The sequence below is a fragment of the Myotis brandtii genome, unplaced genomic scaffold, assembly GCF_000412655.1.
Source record: "Myotis brandtii unplaced genomic scaffold, ASM41265v1 scaffold463, whole genome shotgun sequence".
NCBI lineage: Eukaryota > Metazoa > Chordata > Mammalia > Chiroptera > Vespertilionidae > Myotis > Myotis brandtii.
In genome coordinates this window covers 2,794,545-2,812,804 of record NW_005367694.1, presented here as the reverse complement: position 1 = coordinate 2,812,804, position 18,260 = coordinate 2,794,545, and the positions used below count along the sequence as shown (strand labels likewise).

The 18,260-nt window shown below is 59.6% G+C and overlaps 2 protein-coding genes across 5 annotated transcripts in view; one reads left to right on the top strand and one right to left on the bottom strand.

The window, feature by feature from the left end:
- The window catches only part of ARVCF (armadillo repeat gene deleted in velocardiofacial syndrome), a 40,407-nt gene extending 32,849 nt beyond the window's left edge, over positions 1-7,558 (top strand). For 2 of the 4 annotated variants that reach the window (XM_014547137.1, XM_014547133.1), the window contains 11 exons: positions 584-601; positions 1,796-1,867; positions 3,314-3,441; positions 3,808-3,958; positions 4,200-4,398; positions 4,474-4,585; positions 4,688-4,778; positions 5,146-5,199; positions 5,555-5,640; positions 6,229-6,348; positions 6,767-7,558. In XM_014547137.1, coding sequence (XP_014402623.1) covers positions 584-601; positions 1,796-1,867; positions 3,314-3,441; positions 3,808-3,958; positions 4,200-4,398; positions 4,474-4,585; positions 4,688-4,778; positions 5,146-5,199; positions 5,555-5,640; positions 6,229-6,336 — 1,019 coding nt within the window. In that variant the 3' untranslated portion in view covers positions 6,337-6,348; positions 6,767-7,558. The remainder of the gene's footprint in view (positions 1-583; positions 602-1,795; positions 1,868-3,313; positions 3,442-3,807; positions 3,959-4,199; positions 4,399-4,473; positions 4,586-4,687; positions 4,779-5,145; positions 5,200-5,554; positions 5,641-6,228; positions 6,349-6,766) is intronic. The other 2 variants (XM_014547135.1, XM_014547136.1) reach the window with 2 other exon arrangements.
- An 886-nt stretch (positions 7,559-8,444) lies between these two features.
- On the bottom strand, positions 8,445-16,862 carry COMT (catechol-O-methyltransferase). Its single transcript, XM_005875538.2, has 5 exons — positions 16,654-16,862; positions 14,372-14,651; positions 13,380-13,573; positions 12,904-13,035; positions 8,445-9,210 (listed from the first exon to the last, which is right to left on the bottom strand). The coding sequence occupies exons 2-5, from the start codon at positions 14,649-14,651 to the stop codon at positions 9,010-9,012; spliced, it is 807 nt and encodes a 268-aa protein (XP_005875600.1). The 5' UTR covers positions 16,654-16,862; the 3' UTR covers positions 8,445-9,009.
- Positions 16,863-18,260: the final 1,398 nt, after the last annotated feature.

Sequence of the window (18,260 nt, the reverse complement as noted above, 5' to 3'; positions counted from 1 at the left end):
CGCCGCGCACACACACACTGGCTGAGGCTCTCTATACCCATGGCATTCATGGCAAGTGGGGAAGCAGGGAGCCAAGGTGGGTGGGCCACCCTGGGATACCCATCCAACAGGCCCAGCCTTCACCCCTCTGCACTGTGGTGACCGCAGGGGAGGGTAGGAGAGAACCCAGGTGGCGGGCCTAGTCCCTTAGCTCTAGGGAGGGTTCTATGGGCCCAAGTTTGGAAAGCGCCGAAGATGATGCCACCTTCTGGCATTGATAGAGCACCTACCTGAAGACCCTGAGAAATCCTGGGGGCAGCACTCCACTCCACCTTCAGGGTGCAGGTTCCAGCATCACCTGGCAGCTGCTGGAATCTGTGGATCACCTTCACCTGTCCCACCTGTGTGGGCCTTTTCTGACCCCTTTGCTGTCCTACTTATGGGCACTCAACCCCCAAGAGTAATTGGGGTGAGATTCCACATGCCACCTGTTTAACCCAGGGTGTGCAGTGGGAAGTTGAGGCTTCCTGGGAGGGCACAGGGTTGGGGGGTGCTGCCCGCTCAGGCTCATCTCCTTTCTCCTGTGCTTCCTCCGGCCGCCCAGAGGACTGGTTCCATCAAGGTGAGTCCCTGTTTGTCCTGCCATCCAGGCCTGGCGGGTGCAGTGGGCACCATGGAGGCACAGCCCCCTCCCCTTACTGCTCAGGCAGTGGTCTTCTAAACGGCAGGGCTTTCCAGCCTCAAGGTCCTGCCCCACCCCCAGTCCCTCCTCTGGGCAGCCATCTCCATGACAACGGCAGGAATGTCAGCCCTGCACTAATTTGGAGGCTAAGGGGCTGTCCCTCTGTAACCTCAGACTTTGCTCCCCAGGCAGGGCTGGGCCTGGAGCTAGGACTGGGGCAGAGCTGATGTCCTCAAGGCCTAGGGGTGTCTCTCCAGTGGAATGGGGCATGTGTGGCTCACACAGGGAGCACATAAAGGCCCCAGAAGGCCAGGGATGGTGGGGGTCCCAGGTCATCTAAACCAGCGGTCGCCAACCGGTGGTCTGCAGACCACTGGTGGTCCCTGAGGTCCGAAAGGTTGGTGACCGCTGGTTTAAGGAAACCTTTGGAGCAGTCGTCGCCGACCGGTGGTCCCTGAGGTCCGAAAGGTTGGTGACCGCTGGTTTAAGGAAACCTTTGGAGCAGTGGTCGCCGACCGGTGGTCCCTGAGGTCCGAAAGGTTGGTGACTGCTTAAACTCAGCTCTGCTGCTTTCCAAAGGAGAAACTCCTTCATCTGAGGTGGGGATGATGGCCAGGAGGTGGCGATGCACCCAGAGGTGTACAGGTCGAGGCTGACAGGTGTTAGGTGGAGCTGCTGCAGGGGCTTGGCCTGTGAGCAGGGTTTTCCTGGCCAACAGAGCCTGGGACCGGGTCTAGGCCCCAGACGGGCAAGTTTCCCCCTGGGTAGGACTCATTGGCCCCAGCCCTGCCTTGTTGTGTAGCCAGGCATGTCCGGTCCCTGCCAGGCCTCGACTTCCCTGTGTGCACCTACCCACCACCCAGCCACTGAATCCCTCAGTTCACACACCTGGCAGCCACAAGGAGGCCACTGGGCAGGTCTGCAGTGCAGCTCCCAGCACCTGGTGGGAGCTGAGTCCTGGCTGGGACATCCCTAGGCCCTGCTGCTAACACTGCCCCCTGGCCTCTTGGTGCCTCGTCCTGGAAATGGGGGTGCTTTCTGGGCTCTAGGCAGAAAAGTGCTGTGCACAGTCCTCGTGACACACACCTTCCCCCCACGGGGTCCACCTCACCTCCCACTGTTCTTCTGTTCCAGGGAGGAAGGATGGTGAGATGGACCGAAACTTTGACACGTTGGATCTGCCCAAGAGAACGGAGGCCGCCAAAGGTGAGTGGGTGGGAGTAGAGTCCACGCTCGGGACTGTCCAGTAGTAAAGCTTTGTGCCACTAAGGAGGCCTGAAGGGCCTTGCGGATCCAATATGGACACAGGCCCACAGGTGTGGCGTTCCCCGGAGGACCACCTAGTCCAGTGATGGCGAACCTATGACACTCATTTTTTTGGTTGATTTTTCTTTGTTAATTTAAATATATAAAATAAATTATCAAAAATATAAGTCTTTGTTTTACTATGGTTGCAAATATCAAAAAGTTTCTATATGTGACACGGCACCAGAGGTAAGTTAGGGTTTTTCAATATGCTGACACGCCGAGCTCAAAAGGTTCACCATCACTGGCCTAGTCGCTGGGCACCAGCAGAGGGTTAGAATCAGAGTCAGTGCCACAGGTCACCAGGATGGGGGGGATAGAGAGGCCAGGCTCTTGCTGGGTCTCAGCTTTGGAGCAAGGCCCTCAGTGAAGGGCAGGGGCTGGCTGGCAGGGCCTCTAGTGTTGGGTTCTCTCCGAGTGTTTTGGGTACCAGGACGGTACAGTCAGATTCAGTACGGAGGCTGCGCCAGACCAGCCTGATTCATGCAGGGGCAGAGTGGTTTGTGTTTCTTTCTAGTCCCGCATCTGTTGGAACCCTGCTGGGTGCTGGCTTTGTTCTGTGTAATGGGAATCCAGCCTGAGAGAGAGAGATTCCAGGCCACAGCCCACAGCCCACCCTGCGAGCCCAGATGCTCCCAAGCAGAATGAAAGGGACCAGCCACAGGAGATCTGCGGGGGGGGACACCACAGGCTGAGGAATCAGCCTGGGCCAATACTTCAGGGGGCCATGTGTTTGGGGAATTGGAAGCCCAGCTAGGCTGGGGTGGAGGGAGCATAGGACATGAGGACTAGGGAGGGGGTCAGGGGACAGGGGACAGGGAGGTAATGTCCAGGAACAGGCAGAAGCCCCGGTGTGGGTACAGTGGCCTTGGAAACTGCTCAGCCCCTCATCTCTGAGACACTGTGGCGGGCGCTGCTGCCAGGCCTGGACCTCTTGGAGGGATGGGCCCTGTTGCTCAGGGCATGACCCTGGTAATATAGCCTCGGTTATATACGGGAGCTGGGCCCTGTTGCTAGGGGAGGTGGGTCTTGTCTCTAGGCCTCACCCTCCAGTTGCACAGCCCCTGTTAGCTACTGGGAGGATGGGTTTTGTTGCTAGGGAGTTTGAGTCCTGTTGCTAGGGAAGAGGCCCTGGTTGCCACCCTCTCTCCACTGGTAGGCCTCCCTGAGCCTCTCGATTCCTCTGTGAAGTGGGACTGCTTTTTCACTTTTTATCGTGGTGCACGTAACATTGCACCACACCCATCCCTGGGTCCCAGCTCAGCCTTGCCCTGGGAGGAGGAGGAGGGAGAGGCGGTGATGTGGGGCGGTCTGGGCGACCGTAGGCAGCTGGTGCTCTGTGCCCAGGCTTTGAGTTGCTGTACCAGCCCGAGGTGGTGCGTCTCTACCTCTCACTCCTCACGGAGAGCCGGAACTTCAACACCCTGGAGGCTGCGGCTGGTGCCCTACAGAACCTCAGTGCTGGCAACTGGATGGTGAGAGGCCATGTCTGGCAGGGAGGGGCCAGAGAGGGAATCCCCGTGTCTCTGTTGGTGCCTACTCCTGCCTTTGGCCAGGCAGGGGGAGGGGAGGAGCCTCCCTAAGGTCAGGGGTTCTGGGCGCTAGGGCTGCAAGCAGTGTGCCCTGGGTGGTGGGTGTGGAGGCGTCTGGTGGAGGGAGAGTTGTGCCCTGGGTGGTGGGTGTGGAGGTGTCTGGTGGAGGAAGAATTGAGCTGCTGGTGTAAGGCTTTGTCAGGAGCACAGTCCAGCTGAAGGAGTGGTCAGGGCTCAGGTGGGAGAGTCCATCCTGTGTGGGGTGCTACTCCGTGTGCTGAGCGTGCTCCGCCTCCTCTGCTGCCACAGTGGGCCACCTACATTCGCGCCACCGTGCGCAAGGAGCGCGGTCTGCCAGTGCTGGTGGAGCTGCTGCAGTCCGAGACCGACAAGGTGGTGCGCGCTGTCGCCATTGCCTTGCGGAACCTTTCGCTGGACCGACGCAACAAGGACCTCATCGGTGAGGACACAGGTGGGGCTGAACCTGGATGGGAACCGGATGGACGGCCCTCGGGGTCCTAACGTAGGGGCCTGGCCTGGGCCCCATCACTCTGTCCCAGGCGCTGGAGCACCAGTCTTCTTCAAGCTGTCTGAGCCTAGCCCCCTGTGCACTGGGAACTGTGGGCTCCTCTCTCCTGAACCCCGCTTCTCCCCACAGGGGTGGGCAGAGGCGTGTCCTAACACCCGACCCTGCCCCTCAGGGAGCTATGCCATGGCCGAGCTGGTGCGGAACGTGCGCAATGCGCAGGCTCCAGCGCGACCTGGGGCCCGCCTGGAGGAAGACACTGTGGTGGCCGTGCTCAACACCATCCACGAGATCGTGTCCGACAGCCTGGACAATGCACGCTCGCTGCTGCAGGCCCGTGGCGTGCCAGCGCTGGTGGCCCTTGGCGCCTCCAGGTACTCGGGTGGGGACGGGGGAGGGCGGTCCGGGGGTGGGACCGGACATTGACCCCGTCCTGGGCCCGGCCACAGCCAATCGGTGCGAGAGGCGAAGGCTGCGTCCCACGTGCTGCAGACTGTGTGGAGCTACAAGGAGCTGCGTGGCGCCCTGCAGAGGGATGGCTGGACCAAGGCACGCTTCCAGGTGCAGCCTGCACAGCCTTTCCTTTCTCACTTTGCCAGGCTGGGTCCCCGGCTGGAGTGCCCCTGACCCCCACCCCTGTCTGTTTCGCTCTCTCCCCTCCAGTCAGCTGCTGCTAATGCCAAGGGGCCCAAGGGAGCACTGAGTCCCGGAGGGTTTGATGACAGCACACTGCCACTGGTGGACAAGAGCCTGGGTGAGGACGGGCGGGTTGGGGTGTGGGAACCCATCCCTGAGGTGGCGTAGCCTCTCCACCCGGTACATCGATAGTGACAAGGCTGGTGAGGCGTGGAGGAGGGAGGTGGGCCATCTTACAGGAAAATGGCCTCAGGGTGGCCCCTTTCCCCGTTTGCAGCCTTTCACATCCTCTCCACCATGGTACTCACACTGGTGCCAAGTTGTGGGAAGAGGTTGGCAATGGGCAGTGACCCAGCAAAAGGGTGCAAAGATGTTAGTGATGAAGGGTACCCAGGGTCTCTGAGACCAGCCCTGCCATGGGTGTATCTGCCCTGGCCCCCCCACTGCTGCTTGCAAACAGCCAGCCCCTTGCTTGTGCCTTTTAGATGGTGAGAAGCCAGGCAGCCGGGATGTGATCCCCATGGAGGCCCTTGGCCCAGGTGAGTGCAGGGGCAGTGCTGCGTGCTTCCTGTGTGGGGAGGAGGGGGTGTGGGCCAGGTGGTTATGCTGTGTGTGTGTGTGTGTGTGTGTGTGTGTGTATGCATGCGCGTGGGGGGGGGCAGGGGGGGAGTCCTGAGCTTCCAAGGGGAAGCAATGAGCCGCTGCAAGGCCTGAGCGGTTGAGGCAGGGGATGGTGAGAGCCGGGAGGAGGAGCTATGGGAAGACCTGTCCGAGGCCTCCAGGACGGTGCTGGAGCAGGGAAGCTGGTGCCCTCTCCAGATGCACCCCGTCCCAGCCAGAGGGAGATCTGCTCCATGGGGCCTGCCCCTCAGGATCCCCCTTGTGCCCCCACAGATGGATACTCCACGATGGACCAGAGAGAGTGGAGGGCTCGAGGCAGTGCCCCCGCAGGGGAGACCTCTGAGAAGGAACCGTTGAAAGTGAGTGGCTGTGGCAGGGGCCCAGGGAGGCAGCATGAGTAGTGGTTGCCTGGAGAGGGGCTCAGGCGAGATGGGGGCTGGCATCCACCTGGGGTGGGGCTCACCTGTAGGGCAGCTGGGCTGGGAGATTGGGCCCAGGGAGTGGCTCCTCCACCTTGGGAACCTCACATCAGAGTCAGTCTGTGGGTGCAGCTGGTTCGAAGCTCACACTCAGAGAGGGTGGGGGCACACGACAGGGGGCACGGCCTGGCACAGTGCGCAGGACCCCAGGAGTCTGAGCAAATGTGTCTACCCCCTACTCTGCATGTGTGTGTGTGGGCAAGGGCCCATCGTGTTCCCACTTCCAGGGCAGCACCTGCCCCCTGCTCTTTGCCAATCCCCTGGCTTTGGGCACAGGCCTCGTGCATCCACTCGTCACTCTGCACCTGTGTGAGCCACATTAGCCTGGTTCCCCGCCCCCTCAGCCCTCCCCTCCTGTGCACCAGCATGGGCCCTGCCCCTCGGACCAGACCAGTGCCCAGAGTCAGCTCTGACTAACCTACTGTGTTCTGCCTCTAACACCCTCCTACCCTCGCCCATCTGCTGCAGCCTGACCCCAGCAGGAAGGCTCCTCCTCCGGGGCCCAGCAGGCCCGCGGTCAGGCTGGTGGACGCTGTGGGGGACGCTAAGCCTCAGCCCGTTGACTCCTGGGTCTAGCTTGCATGCCTGGTACGTTCTCTCCTCTGGTTGTTTGTCCAACCGTTTCCCGTTCTCTGAGCGGGGGCTTTTTTCATCTCTGCTGGCCGCATGCTCTGTCCTCCCTGCGCGCTCCCTGGTGGGACCCCTCCCCGCTCCACCACCTCGAGCCCAGCCGCCTGAATGCCCATCTTAGGGAAGGACAAGCCAAGTCAGGGCCCTGAGGAGATGGGACCAGAGCAGGGATGGCCCCCCTACACCTTGAAACACCCCAAGTGCATGGCCTCTGAAGAACAGCATGTTGGGATTGGCCCTGGTGGTGAGACCCTCAGGGTCGTCCCACAGCAGCTGCCTTTGTATACACCTCCATCTGCCTAGTCTGAGGAGGCAGCCCTCCCCTGCCACCCTGCCACCCTGCCACCCTGCTCAGCCTTTCCCTCTCCCTCCTCAGGGCCTGGGCCCAGCTTTTCATTCTTAGGAATCTGATCATGGGAAGAAGGGAACTCCAGGGCCAGCCTGCACAGACCCAGCCTCGGAGCTTGGAGCCCCCTGGCGGCAGGGGTCGGCAGTGCCTCTGCGCGGGAGCCAAGGCTGGACTTTCTGGACACGCCTCCCTTCCCACTCCCTCGCTCCCTCCCTCCTAACTCCCTAGGCAGAGTTAGCTGTTTACTGACATGGTGCTGTGTGCATGGTGCTGTGTGCAAGTGCGAGAGAAGGCTGGGGGGGCTGCAGGGCAGGGTCCAGGGAGGCAGCAGGAGAGGGGGCCTGGCTTTGCTTTGGGGTCGGAAGAATAGGAGGAGAGTGTAGTTGCCCCAGAAGAACTGGGCAGCTGGCCCTGGGAACAGGCAGCTGGGCAGGGAGGGGGGCTCAGGAGTTTGACTCTGAAGGGTGGAGGGGATCCCCTGGGTCTCCACTCCTGCTCCCCTCCCCCCCACAGGCCAGCCACTGGGCTGCTCTAGGGGGGCTGACCTCGCAGAGTGGATTGGAGACAGCGAGATGGGGGTCAGGCTGTTCTAGCCCCCACCCTGCCCTTGGATGCGTGGAACCCCAGTGCAGTGGGAGCCTCCCTAGGTACATTGGCCCGGGCGCAGCCTCTGCGCCCTGTCTGCCAGAGCCCGGGGACTGACCCCGCCCGGACTGACCCTCCGCAGCAGTGGGGGACTGCTGTTCAGTGCCTGCTGTTTGTGACTTCAAAACAGAAGAAAAACACTGACAAAAAGCATTAAAAACAAAACCAAAATAAGACTGTATTGGTAAACACGTAAATTTTTGTAAGAAAATTTAAAAATTAAAAAAAGCGACCAAGGAACTTCTTTCATGGCTCAGATCTCTCGCCACAAGCTGATTGCTCCTGTTTGCGAGGTGGGGAGTTTGTGGGGCGGGGGTGGCCCCAGGGGTCCAGAGGGATCTCAGCTCTCAGGCCCCTGGGTGGTTCCCACACACATTCTCCCAGACTCGCTGCGATCCCCTTGCTACATACAGAGAGGGGTGGGCTTGCTCCTGGGTGGTTGGCTGGGCCCTGAGCCCCAGCGTGGTGTCCTGGGCAGAGGGGCTCATCCAGGACAGGGTGCTCCCCTGAGTTGACCAGAGGTCCAAGCCGTCTGGGGGTTGGGATTGGAGGGACAGGGCCGGGGCTGGAGGCAGCTGTGGGTTTCGTGGCTACAGATCAACTCTACCTCATTACTCACCAGCTGTGCAGCCTGGTCTGAGCCTGTTGTCTCTTCCATACACAAGGCTGAGTGGGCCTGGGGAGGTGCCTCCACTTAGTGCCACCGGGGGCCCCGAGGGACCAGGTGCTGGAGGCCATGCCTGGCTCTGCTGCAGGGCTGAGGCCTCCATTCCCCAACACCTGCTTGGCCAGAGATGAAGGGTGGCCAGCTGCCCTGTTCTGGTTTCCCAGGTGACACAGCCTCCAGCTGGGGGCTGAGCCCAGCCTGCAGCTATCCAGGTGGGGCTGTGACAGGCTCCTGGCCTGGCCACTGGAGGAGCAGTGCTGGGAGCCCCTGGGCGCATGGGCAACATTGGCATCCAGTCAAGGGGAGCGCTGTGTGTTTGGTGCCAACACGGAGGGCGCCAGGGGAAGGAAAGAGCAGCGCGGTGGTTGAAAAAAACACAAAGTTGACCTCTTATATCGAAATATTTAGATCTTTAATTACCATTTTAGTATCTTTTAGTCATGATATCAATATATAAAATTGTTAAAAGTCAGCCCGTTTTAGTGAAGTTGCATTTCCTTCTTAAAAAGGAGAAGAAAAAGGAATCAGGTACGATGTGTTGTTGGTCACAGTGCCAGCACTGAGGCACTGCTGCCACCTGGTGACTGCCAAGCTCCAGGACAGACTGTGAGTGCACAGCCCAAGTTTCCAGATGTTCCCAACTTTCCCCTTTGCTGGGTCAGGGCCTGTCCGTGTAAGAAACCCTACTGGCATGCTGGTGGGGTGAGTGAGCCATGGGCACCACCTAACCCTGACTTGGTATTCGCAGATAACTTTCCAGACTGATGGCAGGGATTGTGCATGGTGAGCGGGCTGCTCTGGGTGGGTTGGTGTTTGACAGCCTGGAGCCATGTGCAGAGCCTCCAGTGTGTGGCACTGAGGACAGACCCCAGAACTGCAGAAGCAGGGTTGGCGGCAGCAATGCCCATCGTGACCTTCCTAACCAGGCTTGGCGAGTGCCCCAGAGCAGGGGAGGAGGTCAAGGCCGTGCGGAGCTGTCCGGGCCCATGTAGACGGCCTTCTCCAGGCCATCCACGGCCTGGGAGTACTCCAGGAAGGAGGAGAAGTGTGTGCAGTCAAAGCGGCTGCTCCCACGCACGTGCGCCAGAAACTCCGGCGTTCCTGGGCAGATGACGTTGTCGGCCAGCAACACCGTCCCCTTGCGTAACAGGCCGCACTCCTGCAGGGGGCAAGACAGTTGGAGGGGGTGAAGGTCAGGGGTGCCCATCAAGTTTGCTCCAAACCAGCAGGACAGGTGCCCCTGACCAGGTGGAGGCTCCATATGCTGGCCTGACCCCTGGGTGAGCCCCCTCACCTCCTGGGGTCACAGAGTCCCTCTGCAGCCCTCCTCCCCAGCATGTCCCCTGCACGAAAGGGCTGTGCTGAGTGCAGGTCCCACCTCTAGCACATCAGCTCTGAAGATCTTTTCCTCCGTTCACGCCTGCATCCTTGGCCCCTAGAACTGTGTGCAGTACACAACAGGAGCTCGCTAAATGCTAGCAAGATGACTGGAGGTGATGATGGGGCGGGGATTCAGGTCACAGTGCTAAAGCCAGTGGGTCCCTCATCACCCAGTGCCAAGAACATGCAGCTTCTCCAGGTGGGAAAAATGCCTGGTGCCCCTGTGTGTGGCTCTTGGGGTGGTCCCTGGAGGTGCAAGCTGGCCTGACCAGGATGACCCTGCAGTGCTAGGGGGGCAGGGGAGAGGCACATCTCCCCACCCACAAGCCTGCCCCTCAGGGATTCGCTTTGGACATCCCCAAGCCCCAGCATTCGACATGCCCCATTCCATCAGCCACCGGGCCCTGGGCAGCCAGCTGGCTCTGCAGAAGGAAGGAGGGGCAGCTGGACACAGCCTAGGTCCTCCAGCGCTCACAGCTCTCTGAGCTGAGGGAGGGGCTGCTTCGATTACAGGAAACAATAGAATGGGAAGCCTAAAGGGGGAATGTTTACCTTGGGGGACAGGTGGATTAGGGTAAGGGTTGCCTTGTCTCCTGGATTTGACTTTGGAAGCACAGAACTTTCTTACATAATCATAACAGTTAAAAAAAAAAAAAAGCAATCCAAACACGGAAAACAAGTGACCCCAGGTGTGTCTGAAACTGCCCACAGGACCACACACGTGGGGCATCTCCAAGTGACTGAAAATCGGACTAACTCTGCAACCCTCCAGGGCTGTGCCCTAGGGCGGAGTCTGACTGGGGTCCCAGCCCTCCTGGTGGTGGCTGCGGTTACCTCCAGCCTGTGGGCTGTGGGGGAAGCCGAGGGCCCTCCAGCCAGAGCTCCGGAAAACACGCAAGTGTGAGGTCACGAGGCTGGGGCAACCCACGAGACAGAATTTGAACAGAATGTATCATTATGAATCATAGAGTGTTTTCTCTTAAAAAAGAGAAGCAACAGAACTTTTAGCAACATTGCCTAAAAAGACCGAAAAAAGAGCACCCGGGAGGAGGCGCCCCTGGCCCAGGCCCCAGAAGGGCAGGAAGGGCACAAAGTGAGCTGGGAGCAGGGGCTCCAGCCTCGAAGGGTCCCGCTGAAGGATTCAGGGCACCACTGGCACTGAAACCACCCCGTTAACCAGGAGAGAAGGGGCGGAAGGGAGGAAACTTGGCCACCTGTGGAGGTTGCTGGGGCCCAGCCATCCCCGAGGAAGCTGGTCATGAGGGGGAAGACACGGTGCCTGCACTGCCTCCTCCCAGACGCCAGCCTCCGACAGGACACAGACCCCTGGAGACTTCTGGCCAGAAGCTCAGAGGCTGAGCAAGCCGGTTGTGCCAGCTGCCTGGGAGGAAATGGTGTGTGAGCACAGGGTGCCAGGTGTGAGGTGATTTAAACTGTGTCCACAGTTCACAGACCTTCAAGGGGTGGGTGTGGGCTGGGCTCGGTGACTGGCTTCTAACAAAGAGAAGGCAGAAGCCACAGGGCGTGGCTTCGCGGACGAGGTCACACTCGGCACCCAGCCCCTCCTGTCTGTCTGTCTGTCTCTTGCTCTCCCACCTCTGGCTTTGGGGGAAGCCAGCTGCCACGTTGTGAGGACACCTCAAGTGGCCCCATGGAGACACCCAGGTGCCAAGTGGCTGAGGCCTCTTCAAAGTGGCCTCCAACTTTGAACAGGCACCGCTCCCCCCCCGGCCCCTTATTCCCAGCGGAGGGGACGGGCAGCTGGCCCTGCCCCGCACCAGCCAGGGGCCTGCAGAGCCACAGGTGTGGGGTGGCAGACACGCTGGAAAAGTACAGCTGGTCCCATTCCTGGCTTCTCTTTTGAGCAGTGGTTGTCAACCTTGGCTGCACATTAGACTCACCTGGGAATCTTTTTAAAATCCTGATTTCTGGGCCTCATCCTCCGGAAATTCTGTTTCTTTGTTATGGGGTGGGGCCACAACATTAGTAACAAAGAAACAGAATTTCCGGAGGATGAGGCCCAGAAATCAGGATTTTAAAAAGATTCCCAGGTGATTCTAATGTGCAGCCAAGGTTGACAACCACTGCTTTTGGGAGAATTACCAGCCTTGAACAAGGAGCACTGAGAAAACCATCAGTCTCCTAGTTACTGAATGGCAGTATTTGCTGCTCTTCGGTAAACGCAGGCCCTGTAATTATCACCACACTCAGGCTGCTGAAATCCTCCCCACGCCCTGTGACACAGGCCCCGCTGGGCTGGCCACCTGGTTTCTGCCCTTAATACCTGATTTCCAGGCTCACGCCCCTCTGCCTGGTGGACCTCCCCAGGCTCAGGCATGCTCCCCTCAGCTGCCCTCTCCCCCCTCTTACCCCCAGGTCTCCTCGTCATCTCCTCATTGTCCGCATGTCTTAGCCAACACAGGACCCGTCCAACTTCTAGTCCAGGGTCCCCTCCCTTCCCACCACCAGCACTCACTGCCTCCCTGAGGTTCGGGCATCTGCACCCCCCATCACAGCCACCCCTCCTCACTCTCTACACGCCCAACAGGGATCTTTCCTGGACACTAACCTCACCCTCATGTGCTAGGAGCTCTTGTGCCCCCGCCCATGTGGCATGTGAGGCCCTCCACACACAGCTCTGGCCCTCTGCCCCAAGTCAGCCCACACCTGGAACATTCCATGCCCTTTCACACCCACCAGAACCACTGGGTTCCAGGTGCTGCCCAGTCTTCAGCCATGGCTCCTGTGCTCCCAGTCCCTGCACTGGGCAGAGTGCCCACCCCGTGGGGGAGCCGAGGTGGGTGAGCACGGGACAGATAACATGGGACAGCTCCAGGCTGGCCCTCGGGCAGGGAGGCTCGGGTGGGACAGAGTGTCCCAAGCCCTCCATGAGGGCCAAGGTGCTTCTAAGAGTCCTCTTGACCGCCCAGGAGGCCAACACAGTGGGCATCAATATTAAGCGCCACGTGTCAACTCATTACAGGCCCCAAGCTCCAGCCCCCTGACAAGGCAGCCACTGGTCACCACTTTGTGCGGGCTGAGCAGCTGGCACTGAGGGCTGGGACAGTCTGGCGGTGGAGGCACGGGGGGTGCAAAGCAAGGAGCCCCGGGAAGAAGGGCAGGCGACGCTGAGTTCCCTGACCAGCACCGTCCAGCTGGGAGAGCCAGCACGGCCGCCAGGCTGCTTCCCTCCTGCCTCCTCTGCCCTGTGCCCTTTGGATCAGACCATCTGGTCCATGAGCTCCCCACCTGCTGCCCTGGCACAGGCTGCCAGAACCCTTTCCGGGTCTCCGTCCTGCCCCAGGCCTCCTGCAGGCCTCTGAGCTCCCTGACCCCCGGCGGCCAGTAGGAGCCACCTGTGGCCCCCAGGGCCCCCCTTGGCAGGGCTTCGCTGGAGCACTTGGCTCTTCAGAGGCTGAGGCCCACCGGCCGGGCAGCCCGTGCATCCCGACCGGGCGGCGGCACAGCTCACCTCCAGGAGGAGCGTGTCTGGCAGGTACCGGTCCTTCCAGTGGTCCAGGAAGACCATGTCCAGCGTGTCCACGTCATATTTCTTCTTCAGCTGGGGGATGACGTCCTGGGATGCCCCCACGATCACGGTTACCTGCAACAGCGCTCCATCAGCGCCTGTGCCCACGGGGGTCAAAGAGCCCGCCCCACCTGGACTCCCAGGCAAGCCCACCGACAGTTTCTCTGCGGTTCTGGGGACACAAGTCTCCACTCTGCCCCTCCCGCTGCGGAGGTTTCCTGCTCTGAGGAATGGGCAGTAAGACGCCCTCACGGAGCTGCTGGAGACCCGTGAAACCTGGCCCAGGAGGCCCTGAGGCCTGGCTGCAGCGGGATAAATGTGGTCTGGAACCATGCGGGGCAGGCCCCAGGCTTCCCCCTCCCATCCACCCACACCTGGCCCGTCAGTGTCCACATCTGTCACCGGGGGAGGTGTCGCACCCTGTCCTGCAGGCCGGCGAAGTCCAGCATCTGCTGGGTGATGGCAGCGTAGTCAGGATTGAGCTCGATGGTGAGCAGGCGGGCGCCGGGTGCCAGCAGGCGGCCCATCCGAACGGCCGAGTAGCCACAGTAAGCCCCCAGCTCCAGCAACACGGAGGGGCGCTGCTCCCGCACCACTGCGTCCACGATCTGGCCTTCAGGGGTGGACAGGTTCCTTCTGACTAAGCGACAGCCTCTCCCAATGCCTGGCCCCAGCCCTCCCCTAAGGCCCCATCCCACTGTAGAGACCCCCCAAGCTCCCATGGAACCTTAGGCTCTGCCTTTCCACACACTGGCCCTTCTCTTTCCATGTTCCCTGGCTGACGGTACTGGCCCTAACCTAGAGCTGCCCTCTGTGGAAACCTCCCCCCACCTCCCCCGGGGGCCTCGCTCAGGGCCTTCCTAGCTCCCTGGAGCCAGACAGTAGCTGTCATGTTTGTCCTCAGGGCTAGACTTCAGGGCGTGCAACACAGCACACTCCTGTGCCCCACGCTGGAGTCAAAGGTCAGGAGGCAGCCAGTGCCTGGGCTGGGCAGAGTCCAAGGAGCTCTGTGCACCCTCATGCCTGGCAGGGACACCCAGGAACCCACTGCCCACCCTGCACCAGCCGGGCTCTGAGGGATGGCGGGTGAGTACAAGGCCTGCATGGAGCCACTGCTGTCCCCTCTAATACTGGCTGTTGGTCTGTGGCAAGGAGGGGACCCCACACAGTGGCCTCCTGAGTGGTTTATCAAATGTCCCTCCCTCCCCACGGGGACAGTGATGTGGGTGTTAGGGTCTGTGCACAGCCTTGACCCCTGGCTGGACAGACGGCTCGGGCCCCCAGGGCTCCAGATGAGCACCCACCCCAACACACAGAAATGGGGTGATAGTAGGCCCCTCCTGTATGGGCTGTGCTGCCTGGCCTGGGGTCCCCCTTCCTATATTCACTACCGGCTGGCCAGGCCACCCACCTTTCTTGTCGCCCACGTTCATGGCCCACTCCTTCTGTGAGCAGTAGGTGTCGATGGCCTCCAGCACGCTCTGTGGGTCCCCGGCCACTGCATGCTGCAGCACATGGCGCAGGATGCGCTGCTCCTTGCTGTCACCCATGAGCAGGCTGTAGATGGGCTGCAAGACGAACTCGTTCCAGCAGATGAAAAGCAAGCCACTGCGTCGCAGGAAGAACAGCAGCCCCAGCAGTGACAGGCACAATAAGAAGGCCACCAACAGCAGGGGTGGAGTCTCCAGCATCTGACACAGGGCAGGGGTGGGTGGGGGAGGAGGAGAAAGAAGGAGGAGGGAGTCAAGGGGAGGTGGCCGGCTTCAGTGCTTTGTGGCTGGCCAGGCAGTCCTGAAGCCAGCTGGGGGCTCGAGTTCCCCCAAGTTAGTGCAGACCCGCCCTCCTGGCTCTCCCACTTTCTCCTCACTTTGTTGGTGCTACTGTTGTAGGCAGTTAGACATGAGCAGAGCGAGGGACAATCGATTGTAGGGTGGGACCTCGCCCCCAGGGTGTCCTTTTCTCCCCTAGCAGACCCTGGTCATGAGGTTTGGACCCCCTGACCTTTCCTCCCTAGAGCTAGCATCTAGGCCTCGGTTGTATTTCAGCTCCAGGCCCAGAGAAGCAACGGAACCAGCCATGGCTGACCTCAGGACCAGCTGCAGGGAATAATGACCCCCTGCCCTGGTGCCGGACACCCTGGAAAGCTACTGAATATTCTATTAAGATTGTGGTTCTCAACCTTGGCTGCACATTAGAATCACCTGGGAATCTTTTTAAAATCCTGATTTCTGGGCCTCATCCTCTGGAAATTCTGTTTCTTTGTTATGGGGTGGGGCCACAACATTAGTAACAAAGAAACAGAATTTCCGGAGGACGAGGCCCAGAGATCAGGATTTTAAAAAGATTCCCAGGTGATTCTAATGTGCAGCCAAGGTTGAGAACCACTGTATTAAGATCTTCTCCTGGGATCTCCCCTAAAATTGCAGCCCTTAAAACCCTTAGGATGGAGGACACAGTGAGCTCTCCCTCCTGGGAGTAACCCTGTTCCCTCCTCCTCCCACCTCCCTGCCCCAGGCACTTTCCCATTAGCTCCTCATTCCCAAGCTCCAAGGGCCCTTCCTTTATCTCCATAACTCGCTCCCTAAGCCCATTTCTTCTAGGAATGACTTCTACCCCTGTGATTTGCCAAACAAATGTTCTCTTACACTTGGGGTCTTGCTCTGAATTCTTTCCTAGCCAGAACCCAAGTACTGAGGTTGCTGAACCCAGGTTTGGTCTGACCCCACCGGTCTATTGGTCTAACACCGGCTGCTGTTCCTGCCTTCCCACTGCCCGCCTACAACATTACCATTGTCCCCCTTGTGCTGGTGGGGGCCCAAGGTTCAAGAGGTCAACCAAGTGCCCCAGTGCCAGGGGAGCATAGGCCCAATCCCCCTGCAAAGTGCTTCCGGCTAAGGCCGAATCCTCAGGCAGACTGCCCAGGTGTGTGTCTGACAGTCCTGCCTGAGGGCCTACTGGTCACAGTCCTCCTCTCTGGGCACTTTCCCAGACAGCCTGGGACCAGCCACTGCCCTAAGGGGGGCACAGCTGGCACAGAGGAGGTCCTGTTCTATGTTCAGCCCACCTGGGTGCCCACTCAGAATAGTCTGGGATCTCATGTAGTTCTTTGAGTTTCCCAATAAGGACAGAGGCGGTCCTCAGGCCAGGCACAGGGGGCGAGTCTTTCTCCTTTTTTTTCCTTTTGAAGATTTTTTTATTAAGAGAAAGGGAAAGAGAGAGAGAGAAACATCGATGTGAGAGCGAAACATCAATAGGCTGCCTCCTGCAGGTCTCCTGCCGGGGGACTGAGCCAGCAACCCAGGCATGTGGCCTGACCAGGAATCGAACTGGCAATCTTTTGGTGCACGGGACGCCCAACCAACTGAGCCACACAGGCTAGGGCTCAAGGCTATCTCTGGACAAGGAAGGCCAGCCCTGCCACCTGCACCCCAGTGTAAGCGAGATGTGCCAGCTGTATCTGCTGCTACAAGTGCCTGATGGCCTGCCCTGGCTTGCCACCCCTCAGGCAAGTAGGTCAGGAGCCAGGCACACAGAGCTGGGCCAGGGCCCCTGGAGACAGGGCAAGGCTGGGTTAGCCCCGAGATTTCAAAGTGTTCAGGGTGCGTGCTCGGATTTCAGGCTGGAGACCTTACAATGTTAAAGGACGAAAGAAAGAGGATTATGGGAAGCTTCCACCGGGGGGTGGTCACTCACAGGAAAGGCCCTTGGAATCCTGGCTCCCACTTGGAAAGGCACACCCCGGCGAGCAGGCAGGCTGAGGGTCTGGGAGGGGAGACCCCCCTCAAGAACAGCTGACGGCTCCAAACCCCAGCGCCCTGGACCACGAGGAAGCGGGGGCTGCGGGACGGCGGAGAATGAACATGACAGCTGAGACTCCGCCCGGGGCAGCGCGGACACCAGGTCTCTAGGTTCTCTCAGGCCACGTGGCCTATTTACACAAGGCTGAGCGGACACGTGCTCAGCAGGTCCAAGTCTGCGCAACCAATGGGCCCGAATCCTCGCTCCACACCCCTGCTCCCAGCACCACCCCGACCTTCAGGGCAGATTTCCCAGCACAACCCGCACTGGGGATCGACATGCAACCTGGGCACGTGCCCTTGACTGGAATCGAACCCGGGACCCTTCAGTCCGCAGGCTGATGCTCTATCCACTGAGCCCAACCGGCCAGGGCTGGGGAGTTCTTTTGCCTTGAGATAATCACCAATGGAAACTGTAACTTGAAAATGGCCAGGGTCCAGCTATCTGGGCCCACCCTGGAAGCCAGTCTGGCTCTCTACCTTCCCTCCTTGGGGGAAAGAGCACGGAAGGCCTCAGAGTGGCAGAGACAGCCCAGGAGAGAAGGGACAGTCCCTCTGGTCCTCGCTGGCCCGCCGGGTTATGAGGGCACGTGCACCCGTGCCTTATGAAAAGCAGGAGAAATGAATGAACCACTCTGCTCAAGGCCTATTTCCCAGGAGAGCGATTTTCAATTTAGAAGTGACATATAAGACCAAGGGCTAGTTACAAAGAGCACCTACCAATCAGGGAGAAAAAGATGAGCTAAGGCAGCAAATACGAAGCTCACAGAAGGAGGCCAGGAGCCCCGAGCGGACACGGGAACAGGAGCAGGTCTTGGCAGCAGATTGGGGTGACCCTGGGCCTCACAGCTTGACAGATGTGAATCAGGCTGGTTTCTGTGGAAGTTCCCGGGCCCCCATGGGACAGGACACACCGTGAGGTGAGGGGATCGCATAGGGAGAGGGCGTGGTGGGTAAGGACAGTGTCTCCCTTCTCGGGCTCAGAGGACAGGAAACAGTGGCGGGGGCCTGCGCCACCTGAATGCCCAGGACTGTTCACCGAGCTCCTGTCTGCATGCTTAGTACTTCCCCGCCACACCTGTGCTGCTTTATTTATTGTTACTGTTATGACTAGTGTGTTTGGGTGGTGAGATACTGGGCCATTTTGTTTTATTCTCTGTATTTAAAAAAAACCTAGTAAATGTTAGAAATAAATATCTGAATTAAGAAGGAATATTCTGCTTAAATAGTGATCACTTGGCAAACTCTGGGATCATAAACTGTACATTTCAATCCCCTTAATACTCGAATTGTGTAAGAATCTGGCTTTTAAATCCCTATCTCCAGGTCTGTCTGTCCATAACTCCGCAGAAGGGTGCAGAGAGGGGCCCCACCTGTGGGGTGGCCCGTAGCCCCTCCCCTTTCCTGTAAGGAGCGGGTGGCATGCCCAACAGGCAGGGCAGCTCTAAACAGGGCAGAAGTGGCCCCGCTGTGCAGGGGCTGTCATGCTTCCTCATCGCCCGT

Bases quoted from the DNA above. Each gene is read 5' to 3' on its own strand.
- COMT (XM_005875538.2), bottom strand. From the start codon at position 14,651: ATGCTGGAGACTCCACCCCTGCTGTTGGTGGCCTTCTTATTGTGCCTG. The intron at 13,574-14,371 runs GTGGGTGGCCTG...CCACCCCTGAAG, and splicing joins GAACGTGGGCGACAAGAAAG to GCCAGATCGTGGACGCAGTG. The intron at 9,211-12,903 runs GTGAGCTGTGCC...TGCCCCCTGCAG, and splicing joins CAGACACGCTCCTCCTGGAG to GAGTGCGGCCTGTTACGCAA.